Source organism: Magnolia sinica, chromosome 6 (genome assembly GCF_029962835.1).
Source record: "Magnolia sinica isolate HGM2019 chromosome 6, MsV1, whole genome shotgun sequence".
Taxonomy (NCBI): domain Eukaryota; kingdom Viridiplantae; phylum Streptophyta; class Magnoliopsida; order Magnoliales; family Magnoliaceae; genus Magnolia; species Magnolia sinica.
The window spans coordinates 103,329,877-103,342,695 of record NC_080578.1 but is presented as its reverse complement, the minus strand read 5'-3'; the positions used below and the strand labels follow the sequence as shown (position 1 = coordinate 103,342,695).

Sequence of the window (12,819 nt, the reverse complement as noted above, 5' to 3'; positions counted from 1 at the left end):
TGCCTATTGACAGCCCTACTGAAAACTGTATAGACAGCTAGATGATGCTTCAATCTGATTGCATTTTCCGCACTTGTTCAACATGAATATCTGAGCATAATAAGAAAAAAATGAACTAGCAGTTCATGGATGGCCAACCAATGACGATTCTCAAATTCCGCAAATTCTGTGCGCATCACTAACTACTCATTTCTTGATTCTTTAGACTCATTCCTCTGCATCATCTAAAATCTCCCTTGCACATCAACCTTAGCTGTGTTTTCATAACCAGGACTTTTGCATTTCCAGAAACTAGAACTCACGATGACCTTTGAAGTACTCATGTGACTGTCGAGAAGTCCAAATTTGTAGACCATTCATCTCATTTCTTATTGTAGAACGTGCAAGAAATCCATTTGCTGATCACCGGTTCTGGGAGTCCATTGGTTATCTTCGAGTCTGTCTTTTTGTGCATTTTGATCTGGGGACATGGTCATCTTTTTGGAATAATTTACATTTTTGAGTCTTGTCTTTTTGTGCATTTTTTTCTGGGGACAAGTTCATCTGTTTGGAATAATTTGTGTCACTATCTCCCTCTCTCTCTCTGTGTATCTTTTATTATTTTGTTAGAAACACTGCAAGTCACTCTAGGACAAGGTAGCAACATCTCTCTCTAGTTTGTTGGTCCAACATGGTCATATGAAGGAACCTTGTATAAGGAAATCTTTGAGCTGGTGTGCTTTTGGTGTATTTTTTATATGCTGCTCCTGGAATCGTTGGTTTCTTTAATTGGCAGTTTTGAGTTCTTCTCATGGTTCCCAATGCTATCAAGGCATATTTTCTTCTGTGCTCTGCTATTTGTCACTGCTTAAGGATGTTGGCTCTCTTCATATTCATGTTATTTGTGTCTAACCCTTTGTATTTGGAAAACAGAGCCATATACCAGGGTATACAAAAGGGCAAAAAACTGCAATGGTGAAAAGGATTTTCGTAATGTGGCTCTGGTAGCAGGTGTGTGCAGTGATATTGCAAACAAAGAAATAAGGTCTCACTCCAATGTAAAGGACTATTCAGATCCATCCACTTTACGCAGTCTACTGGAAGGAGTGGACAACAGTGTGTATGGAAGTGTTACCAAAGAAATTGAAGACATCCATACTCAATGGATGTCAGTTTCAGCTTTGTGTCTGGCTCCAGTATCTCAGCCTTCTACAGCCAGATTAAATGGTGACCTCCCATTATTGGGGCGGAGGGAGGCGGACCTAGTGTTAACAAATCAGCAAAATAGCCAATCCATCTTTCCAGGTATAATTGACTTGGACGTTGATTTATCTGCAAATAATGAAGTTTTGGCTGTAGAAAATCTCAAACATCACAAATCATCTTCAGAAGACCAGCAGAAATGTGTTGGTGGAAGTTCTGCATATGTGCCTGGTTACCGTAGCTCCACAAGTCAAGGCAAAATATCAGATATTTCATGTGACATTCCTGAACTTTCGTTGTATAAAAAAGGGACGGATAAAACATCCATTGTTATTATCGAATCAGATGAAGAAGATGGTGTTGGTCAGATTATGACTACGCATGTTTCCAGTGCTAAACTTGAGCCATGCAATTCGGAAGTGTGGTTGGGGTCTCAAAGTGAAAACTTCTATAATATAGAGAAAGAAATGAGTCGGGGAAACATTGAGCTTGGGTTCTCTATGATGGATAGCAGCGTTACTATTGAAGCGAACAAGCAGTCTTCTTATCTATATCAGAAGGTTGTCTTGAGTGCCATTGATGAAAATCCAATTCATGACGTAGTGGTATGTTATTTCTGCATTTATAATTCCATTATTTGCATTGCTGAGAATGCGTGCATCGAATGGCTGTCTGTGACAATGTTCAAATATCACCATGTGTGTGTGTGTGTGTGTGTGTGTGGCAACTATTGTTTCTTTGGGGACATTCTCCGTGGACTTTGTGAGTTTCATTATGGTTATTGAAGGACTGTGCTTGGCTGGTGATGACCCCATTTTGGAATGAACACCTGCATCCAGTATATAGGATTTTAGATGCTTGTGATCTGCAGTGTCTAATCTCTTATCCTTGAATGGTATAGTTTGATCTTGCTGTTAGCAAGAAAAAAATGAACTGCATAGTGAATCCTGAAAGTTTATGTCACACAACTTTTTCTCCTTTTTTGGTAGGCAACTGATGCAGCCCTGAATGGATTAAATTCTCAACCCGCCCAGAGTTGCAGCAACGGGATCGAGTTAACACGGAAGCGAAGGAAAACCAAGACTAAAATACATGCTTTTCACAAGAAAGCTCAGCGTGGATTGCACGTACCCAAAAAAGCTAAACAAGAAGGGGTAAAAATTCCTTCTCGTATTTCTCAAGCAATTGTTCTAGCAAAGATAACAGAAGTTCCCTTTCTTCTTCTTGTGTTCTCCAAGTAAGAAACTTCATTAATAAGAAAATCTTTTCCTCTCTAAATTAAATCCACAGATTAGGAATTTATTGAAGAGGGTAGAAGGGGTAAAAAGCCCCTCTTATTTTTCAAGCAATAGTTTTAGCAAAGACAACCCAAGTTCCCTTTCTTCTTTTTGTGTTCTCCAAGTAAGAACCTTCATTAATAAGTAAATCTTTTCCTCTCTAAATTAAATCCATAGATTAGGAAGTTATTGAAGAGTGTAGAGGAAAGAAGTTCTACAAGCCTTTCCATGTCTACTGTGTAGTATGGTCCTACTTGTCAACACGTTTAGGATTTTATACAATTGCCGAGAATTCGACAATTTGGATGTGGTCTGGATATCACGTTATGGGCCCATATGGCCTTGGTCTTATGGCCAATCGTTGTTGGCCTCCTGTCATATGATCTCGACCCTCCACAAATCTAAGGGCCATGAAGTCCACATCAGCAAGCATTACAAGTTTATATAATTTATAACCAATTTTCCTAATGGCGAATAAAATAAATTGAGTGATCCTCTGAGGGACTGAAATTCTTCTAGTAGTACATTTGTTTCTGTTTTTTCTTTTTTTAAGTCTTAAATATAACCCTTGTTTTAAAGAAAGTGATTGTTTCTGAATTTCATTTTTTATTTTTAAACTATTATTTGGATTTGTTTTGTACAATTCTTAGGTTGTCTTCTTTTCACAGAAAAAATCTTATTGTAATTCTTGTCTTTCAGAAATTTGGTTTTTTGACTTCAAATTAATTTACTGAGCCAAAGATAATCTTTTACCCTGCAGATTCATCCAATAAAAAGAAAATAGGTTAGAAGTTTGGTTAAATCGTCATCATCATTATCATAGCTATCCAACCGCTTATGTTTTGATTTACGAATCCTACTTTGCTAACCGTTATTGTAAGGCCCTATCTTTGGTAAATGGTAAGTGAAGAAGACTTATATCCTTCTCACCACCTCAATCCAAGTTCATTTAGGTGTTCCTCTTATCCTTTTTTTCTGTGTTTCAGGCCCTTCAAATCCCATGAATGTTCACCTCCTTACAGGAGCCATCTTTTGTCTTCATTGCAGATGACCGAACTATCTCAATATGCTCTCCACATTTTATCCATTATCAGGACTACTCATAGGCTACTTCTGATGGCCCTATTCTTGATTCTTTGTTTATCTTCCCACTCCATCTCAACATCCTCATCTTTGTAATGCGCAATTTTTGCTCACACTGCTATCTAATTGCCCAATACTCTGCCTATATACTATGGTTGAATGACCGTCTTATAAAATTCTCTTGGGAGTGTGGGTAAATGATTCATAATTGTATGAACCTTGCTCTGTGCAGAAATGAAGGTTGCTCTTATCTTATGCAGGTTGGACATTCCACTGAGAGTAAATTTGAAAGAGAAGAAGACAGAACAAATTGTAATGAAACAAATTCTAATGCTAAACAAGAAGATGATGAAAGAAATGGTGATGAAACAGCGCCAGAAGAGGCAGCACAAGCAGGGTTTGATTCTTATTCTCTCTTACAAGATGATTTTTTGACCATGAAGAGCTTTCATAAAGGCGATATGGAAAATGATGGCCTCGCAAATATTTGGAATGAAATGACTCTAGCTTTAGAGTATTCTAAGGTATCGTCATCCCTTATCATTCTTTATATTGACAGAAATCTGTATTTTCATTTCATTCCTCTAAATATAGCTCTTCCATGGAGAACCTTTTTATTCTATCTGAGAAGCGAATGTACTTGGTAAGGGCTAAGGACTACTGGTTGTCTTTGTGGCTAAGGATATTAATTTGTGGGATTCTGTACAAAATGATATATCCATCTATTTTCCATATCTCCATGTACATGAACATGCCTACTGCTTAGATATGTATCCACATAATCATATACATATACACAACACATGCATATACCTTTAGCAATTTTTCTGAGGTACCTTTTCGTTTATAAATATCTGATTTTCACAAAACAATTGCTGCAATTCTTCAATTTCTGTGATAATGCTTTTACCTGGAATATAATCAGATTTTTTTAAAGGTTGGAATAAAATCATATTTGTGCTTTTGTCCTGGGTCGGCAAATCTTAGATAGTGCCTTTATATCTCATGAATGCCTGGATTCGAGGCACAACGGGGGATCTAAAGGTAGGGGTGTACATGAACCGAGCTAGCTCGGTTAGCTCACTTGACTCGACTCGAAAAAGCTCGATTCGACTCGGTTCGAAGCTGAGTTCGAGTTGGCCCCAACTCGACTTGACTCGACTCGACTCGACTCGGATCGAACCCAACTCGAATCGAACTTGAATCGAACCAGTTCGGTGACTCGGTTACTTTGATATTGATGTTGCTCACCAAGTGTTTGATGAAGTGACTAAACGAAGTGTGGCTAGTGGCAAGGAAGGTATGTACATGAAACAAATACCCTTTTTTTCTTGGTTTTTATGTTGCTTGGAAGGTGTTTGATAAAATACCTGTAAAACCATTGCTGTTGTTTTACATTCAGTGGGATTTTGAAGGTGCAGTCCAGGTGTTTGTGGAAATGCTGCACAGGCGAACTCGGCTTGATCTTGGCTCGAATTGGCCCAAGCTGTTGACTGAACCGAGCCGAGCTGGCCAGTCAGGCTCGAGGACCGAGCCGAGTTCGAGCTGAGGTCAGCTAGTGGCCGAGCCGAGTCGAGCTAAGGCCAACTCGACTCGATGTACACCCCTATCTAAAGGATTACTGTGCAAGTTGGATATTGAGATCACGTCTATTGAAGCTTCTTGGATTATATGATGCAACATATGGGTTGTGGGCTGAAATGGAGGCATTGGTTTGTGAATGTGTTGGTTTGGCTCACTTCTTGATTCTTATAAATGGATCCACCAAAGGATTCTTCAAAAGCTCTAGGGGCCTTTGTCAAGGTGACCCCTTGTCTCCATTCCTTTTTCTTATGGTAGTTGAGGCATTGGGGAGAATGGTTGTCAAAGGGCAAGAGGAGAACTTCATCGGTGGTTTCAAGGTGGAGGGATTGCCACCCCTATCTCTCACTTCCAATTTGTGGATGACAATCTTCTTTTTCATGATGCCGATCCCATCATGGTGGAAAGTTTAAGAACGATTATTTGATGTTTTGAGGCAATATCTAGACTCAAAGTCAATATTACTAAAATCAAAATGTTGGGGTGTGGATGGACATCGATTAGGTCGACTATTTTGCTGGTATCTTTGGATGTGAGGCCAGATCTCTCCCAGCTTCATTTGTGGAACTCCTGCTTTGTGATAGACAACACCTTTGGGATTAGGTTGTTGAAGAATTCGAGAGGAGGCTTGGTGTGTAGACAAGTCGGTATCTCTCACTTGGAGCGCGCATCACTCTTGTCAAAGTGGCTTTGTCAAATCTTCTATTATATTTTATGTCACTCTTTAAATTTACTTGATTAATTGGAATGATGTGTGCAACCCTTGTATAAAAGATCTTAAAACCTTGAACTTGGGCTTGTTTGGGAAGTATCTTTAGAGCGTTTTGGAGGAAGGTGAAGTGCTTTGGAAGTCGGTGTTCAAAAGCAAATATGGATGCTTGAATAGTGGGTGGTGACAAGGGAATCTTTTGCTTATAGAGCCTTCACATTATGGAAATGTGTTTCCTCCATGAAGACGACCTTTGAGGAAGGTTGGTTTCTCTTTTGGTAATGGAGAAAGAATTCGGTTTTTGGAGGACTCTTGGGTAGGCTCGCCCCATCAAAAGTCGACTTTTCGAGAATCTTTAGGTTGGTTCCGGCCCCAGCCCCGGCTATTATGATTGCAGATTGCTTATTGATGTAGGATGATGGAAGCTATCCTAGGATGCAAGATGAGAGATCAGTTACACATTAATTTCAACAATCAACATGTAAAATCAAGCATACCCACATAATAGATTCAGAAATTTAGATTTATAACACTAAGATCCTAGGTTATGACATATGCGGTGTATGAAAATATAAAATGATTCAAGAGTGGCCCACTTGGAAATGGGGACTTCCAATCTAGCATGAGTAGTGCAACAAACATGTTGATAGATAATAATGCAAGCAAAATTCTGGTTTGGGTAAAGTTTCACAAAAAAATTCTGATTTTCATTAGGGTTTTTGCATTCATGGATGGAGATTTAGGACGGGGGTTTCTAGGGATTCAAAGGATCTAGGTATTAGGGAGGTTTGGAGGGAAATCAAAGAGGGAAAACACCATACGGGGGCCCACAAGTGGCTGTCCGTACGGATGCACGAGCACGCGTATGCATGTGCGGATCCACACGTGGCTATGTGAAAGGAAAGAAAGAGAGGGTGGTTTAAGTAGGGTTTTGATGGGTTGCGAATGTTGTAAGGGAAGGGGAAGGAGGAAAGACGAGAAGAAGAATACTTTGTTGGAGAAGAGAAAAAGGAAGAATGCACCCTGGGGAATCCAGCACCAAATATCTTGGATTTGGTGCGCATTTCTGCACCCATTGCATGTGAAGTTCACATACAAATGTGTTGTAGGCAGTGTTTCAAATATCAGCAATATTATTGATAATATTGCCAAATATTATTAGTATTGCCGGATCAGCAATACCTAAACTGAAGTAATATAGAAAATTTCAAATATCATTGATAATTTCATTATTATCGGGAATGTGGTGATACAAGCTATATTTTGGTCTCTGACAGTATAGAAGTTCCCTAGTCTAGGTGATACTGGCGATACTTCTGTAGAACTCTGGAAATTCGTGAGAATTAAAATCATTGATTTGTGTGTGCGTGCGCGCGCGTGGGTGTGTAATTTTTGTTCTTAGTTGATATCCACCACTCCTTTTGGTTTTTTGTTGAATCAAAGCTTGGATTGTGGGGAGAAATCTCAACTTGAAGTGAAGGCGGGCCAGAACTCAAAGGTGACAAATTTTTGTTTGAAAGGTAGCTGGGGATTGAACCCTAGATCACTCACACACTACACTGTCCACCAGCTCATCTAATGAGTAGGAGGCCAAAGGTGACAAAAAATCATAGAACTTCATTCTTTTTCAAATGTTAATATGGATTGCAAATCTCTATGCATGATTCTAGTGCATTGATATGGATTTATGATGAATAAATCAACATTTGAGTGAATGAATAGGGGAAATTGGGGGAATCCTAGTTTCCTTCATTTTAACCCCCGTAATTGAGAATGGATTCTTTTACTTGTGTTGTATGGTATTTGAATGATCTGAACTCATTTTGGATAAAATCGCCCACTGCTTTTTTCCCCTGACAACACATGGTTTTGGACGTTATAAAATGGAAACTTATTATGTATAGTTGTTTATTGCAATATTTTGATTTCCTAAATGTGTAAACATGTTTCCTAAATAGTTGTCCACCTCTGTACAAATGTTTCCCTGATTCGGCAATATTTTATGAGTCATCGGCGCATGTACTGATACCAATATTCTGAACACTAGTTGTAGATGAGCATCCTCACATACGCACAGATGCAGTTTTACATAGTTTCTATTTGAGGTTGGGTTGGATGGTAGCATTTATAAACAATTATTTGTCAGTTTTTTGCTAGGCACTAGTGATTTTTGCTTGAAATTATATGAGACATGCAAGCAACTTACCTTTTCGCCAATACATGCCAGAAGCATGTGCTGTTATAGCACAGGTGTATGACATATACATCGTTTGCAGTATGTTTTGGGGCTCTGGAATGTCTAAGTCAATTCCTCTAGGATAACCTCTTGATGTTTTTTTTTTTTTTGTTTTTTGCGGCTTTTGCTAGGATGCGGCTGCAGATGGTTCAGTTCCTGTACAAGAAGGAGAAGAATGTGATCATTCATGTTTTCTGAAAGATGATTTGGGCTATGTTTGCCGTATATGTGGAGTTATCCAGAAAAGCATAGAGACTATATTTGACTACCAGTGGATTAAGGTACTGAAGTGCTTGACTTAGTCATTTGTAACATTATGGAGCTGGAAATTCTGTTCATCTCTAGAGGGCTGTTTGGTTACAGGGACAACCATATAAAAAAAAAAAAAAAGACTGGAGCAAGCAATAAGAGTTTCATTCTGTACAGAAACTTAGATTTAGTTTCAGAATCGCCAAAATATGCAAATAGTTATTTTGTTTCAAGAACTCATCAAATTTTCTCTTGTTGTTTGGACTCTTTTGTTGGCTTTGATTATGATCTTCCGAACCAACTCTTAAGTCAAAAAGCATTGGCCCTTCCTGCTTTGCAGTTTTTGTTGAAACTCTGAAACTCTCACCTGTGTACACTCAATTATCCATTTTCCTAGATGCAGTTGCATGCATCTGCAGTTCCATGAAAACCTATTACACAAGCATGCATTTCCTCCTCACAATAGTTGTGAATCAATATCAATATACTTTGATTGGTTGTGCACTGCTATTGCAAATACTTGTGAAGATTGATATATTATACACTGTGGATTTGCCCCATCAAACTGGTTGTACTTTTTTGCATTTGTCATGTCCCTCCTGGTAGAAAATGGCATAGATCTGTGAAACCCTTTGGTGCAGTGCAGACAAAGAACAAAGGCGTGAAGCCTGGATAGTGGAAGTAAAAGCAGCTCTAAGCTGCTAGTTCATACAGCAATTGTCAACAAATCAATTTTCCGGGTTTACTAAAATACACATAACTCAAATTTATCGCAGCACAATAAATTTATTGTCTTGAAAATGGTGTAAGAATAACTTATAAGGAATCTAATTGTGAATCAGGAACCTGAAAATATTGTAGGTTACAGGATTTCAAACAGGTCTCTGAACAATTATTTCTGTTCCTAAAGGCCATTTTCTAAATAAAAAAACGTTGTCAAATATCAGATTTAAAATAGCATTCCAGAAGAAACATGAAGCCTATTATACTATGGTGACAATACTGGTCAAAAAGGGCTTTTGACATATAAATCCTTGCCTTTTGGCCTATACTGAAATTCTCCCTACCTTTCGAGTATTCCTAAATAAACCTCTACTTTTTCGACCCCCAGTAGTATTTCTGTCGCGCTAGCTTGACTGAAAGGAGAGAAAGCAATCATTTGCAGCATGCAGAAGGATTTGCAGATTATTTCCAAGCTTATGGATGGATCAAATCTCATACACATGTTTCATATTTACATGTGCCCACATGTGCATGTGTATGGCTTTACACGTGGGGCACTGGCAAAAGTTGTAGTAACAGGTGTGAAGGTATGCCATGATAGTTGGTAACTGTTGCGGTAAAAGGTGTAATAGCCCATAAGTAAATACAAGGACAGTTTTGTAATTTTGAAAATGCAGCAATCATACGGATGGCTCTTTGGCAGCAGGTATTTTTTTTTTCAACTAACGTTTGAAAAGATAGAGATTTATTAGGAATACTTGAAAGGCAGTGGTTTTTTTGGTATAAAAAAAAAAGGAAAAAAAAATGCTACCATTTTAAACATTATCAAATTCCACAGAGTACTGCTTCGGGAATGGAGATTCACTGGCTGGTGAGAGTAGCACTATGAGTAATCCAATTGCAAAATGATGGAACTTTGGAGGGCTCTCTTTGTTGAGTTTTAAAGATGAGCTGCATTTTGTCCCTATTTAAGTTGGTCGGAAAATCTTCTCTTGTTGAGGATTAGCAGACAGTTTTGATGTATTCATTGTTTGGTTCTTATTAATTCACCTGTTTCATTCTATCTATAATTGGTGTTTGGCTTCACTTTCCTTTTTTGTAAATTGGAGATTTCCTTTTACATGGTTTCAGGAACCGTTAACGAATGAATCTTACTGCACATTAAATGCCCCTTCAATTGCTGACCTTGCTACTTAATATCATAGATGTAGACTTTATCTTTCTTGAATGGCATCTTGGCTTTATTATTTTTTATTTTTTGTGTGTATGCAATTGCTGGTTGCAGTTGTTTACCATGTAATCTGTTTTATTGACGAAGGTGCTGTTACCATCCACTCATCACAGTACCGTTTACATATGCCTGTGTTTTGGATCACCATCAAACTTGCTTGCACCAATATAGTTACTTAAATGTTAATGGAGATCTCGATTTAATTTTTTCTGGTCCATGCCCTTGGTCTAAAGTTCGTCTATCTGAAACCTAAATTTTCTTATGGTCAGGGTTCAAAGAGTACAAGGACATACATGTCCAACTCTCGAAGTATCAGGGATGCTGATGGAGCTGCATCAAATCTGTTTTCTGGACATTCTGATCACGATCTTACAGTGACGGAAATCACTGTTCATCCCAGGCATATGAAGCAAATGAAGCCCCATCAGTTAGAGGGTTTTAATTTCTTGTTAAGGAACTTAATAACAGATAAGCCTGGTGGTTGCATTTTGGCACATGCCCCAGGATCCGGAAAGACATTCATGATAATCAGTTTTATTCAGAGCTTTTTGGCTAAGTATCCCCACGCTCGACCACTGATTGTACTCCCTAAGGGAATTCTTCCCACTTGGAAGAAGGAGTTCCAGAGATGGCAAGTCGAGAACATCCCTTTACTTGACTTCTACTCTTCAAAGGCCGATAACAGGTCCCAGCAGCTAGTGGTATTAAATAATTGGGTTGAAAAAAAGAGCATCCTTTTTCTAGGTTACAAGCAGTTCTCGAACATCATCTGTGACTGCAAAAGCAGCAAGACAGAAGCGGCTTGTCGGGAAATGTTGCTGAAGGTCCCTAGCCTTCTTATTCTAGATGAAGGTCACACACCTAGGAACGATAACACAGATGTACAACATTCCCTTTCTAAGGTGCAAACACCTCGCAAGGTAGTGTTATCCGGGACGCTATTCCAAAATCATGTCCAGGAAGTATTCAACATCCTGAACCTCGTGCGGCCGAAGTTTTTGAAGTTGGAAGATTCTCGAGCTGTCGTGAGGCGTGTGCTGAGCAGAGTGCATATATCAGGCGGGAGCAGGAGGCAGTGTAGAACTGGTGTGGATACGACCTTTTTTGATCTGGTCGAAGAGACGCTCCAGAACGATGATGATTTCAAAACAAGGATTTCAGTAATTCAGGACCTCCGGGAAATGACGAAAAATGTGCTTCATTATTACAAAGGAGACTTCTTGGAGGAACTGCCTGGACTGGTCGACTTCACTGTGCTTCTAAATCTCTCGACCAAGCAGAAAAATTCCATTGAAAGATTGACAAAGTTGGATAAGTTCAAGAGGAGAGCTGTGACGAGCGCTGTCTATATTCACCCGCACTTGAAGGAAATTTCGGAGAATGTGGAGGGAGGCGAGAAGGGGGTCGTCCTCAGTGATGAGAAGATAGATAAGGTGGTAGAGAAAGTGGAAGTGAAGGATGGAGTGAAGACGAAATTCTTTCTCAATATTTTGGGCCTGTCTGTATCTTCTGGAGAGAAGCTTTTGGTGTTCAGTCAGTATCTTCTCCCGCTGAAGTTTTTGGAGAGATTGCTTGTCAGAGTAAAGGGCTGGAGTCCTGGGAAGGAAATCTTTATGATCTCTGGTGACTCGATGACCGAGCACCGTGAGTGGTCAATGGAGCAATTTAACAACTCGCCTGATGCTAAGGTTCTCTTTGGCTCCATCAAGGCCTGCGGAGAAGGCATATCCCTGGTGGGTGCGTCTCGGGTGCTGATTTTGGATGTACATTTGAACCCATCAGTTACCCGCCAAGCAATTGGACGTGCGTTTCGGCCAGGCCAACTGAAGAAAGTTTACACGTACAGGTTGGTTGCTGCCGACTCCCAAGAAGAGGAAGACCAACGTACTTGTTCTAGGAAGGAGTTGATTTCGAAGATGTGGTTTGAATGGAGTGAACTTTGCAACAGCAGTGACTTTGATATGGAAGAGATTGATGTGAAAAGCTGTGAAGACTCGTTCTTTGAAAGCTCATTTTTAGGAGAAGATGTGAAGCTTCTTTACAGAAAGTTAGTCTTGTATCCACCATGACCTGGAATATTAGCTCTTAACTCTTGTTGTCCTCTAATAGTTGGATTGCCATGCAGGTGAATCCACTCATGGGCTGATGCAGCAGAACATTAGCTGATAACTGCATATCCTTCAACAATCCTACTCACAGCAGGCTAATTCTCAGTATGTGTCACTGTTATAACTTTTTTTCATCTTCTTCTTAAACTGTGGGTCTTAAATTCTTAATGCTTACAAAGGTTTGCTAGCCCCACAAACCTTCTCGACATTCTTTTAAATGTGGCACACGTTAGGAGTGCGACTCCGGCGGGTTGGGTCAAGTTGAGGGTTAACTCGAGCTGGACCTGACCTCAAAGAGAACCCAACCCGACCTGAGTTCCAACCCAAACCCAACCTGAATTCCTAATAATCGACCCACACAGATCCAATTCCAACCTGACCCAAATCATCATCATCATCTAAGCCTTGTCCCTGTTAATTGGGGTGGGCTCCAAACCCAA

At 39.5% G+C, this 12,819-nt stretch overlaps 1 protein-coding gene across 8 annotated transcripts in view; it reads left to right on the top strand.

Annotated features, from left to right (window-relative positions):
- The window catches only part of LOC131249349 (protein CHROMATIN REMODELING 35-like), a 30,677-nt gene that overhangs the window by 16,451 nt on the left and 1,407 nt on the right, over positions 1 to 12,819 (top strand). For 6 of the 8 annotated variants that reach the window (XM_058250045.1, XM_058250042.1, XM_058250041.1 and 3 more), the window contains 6 exons: positions 913 to 1,787; positions 2,172 to 2,336; positions 3,803 to 4,066; positions 8,200 to 8,349; positions 10,541 to 12,318; positions 12,397 to 12,484. In XM_058250045.1, coding sequence (XP_058106028.1) covers positions 913 to 1,787; positions 2,172 to 2,336; positions 3,803 to 4,066; positions 8,200 to 8,349; positions 10,541 to 12,318; positions 12,397 to 12,400 — 3,236 coding nt within the window. In that variant the 3' untranslated portion in view covers positions 12,401 to 12,484. The remainder of the gene's footprint in view (positions 1 to 912; positions 1,788 to 2,171; positions 2,337 to 3,802; positions 4,067 to 8,199; positions 8,350 to 10,540; positions 12,319 to 12,396; positions 12,485 to 12,819) is intronic. The other 2 variants (XM_058250046.1, XM_058250047.1) reach the window with 2 other exon arrangements.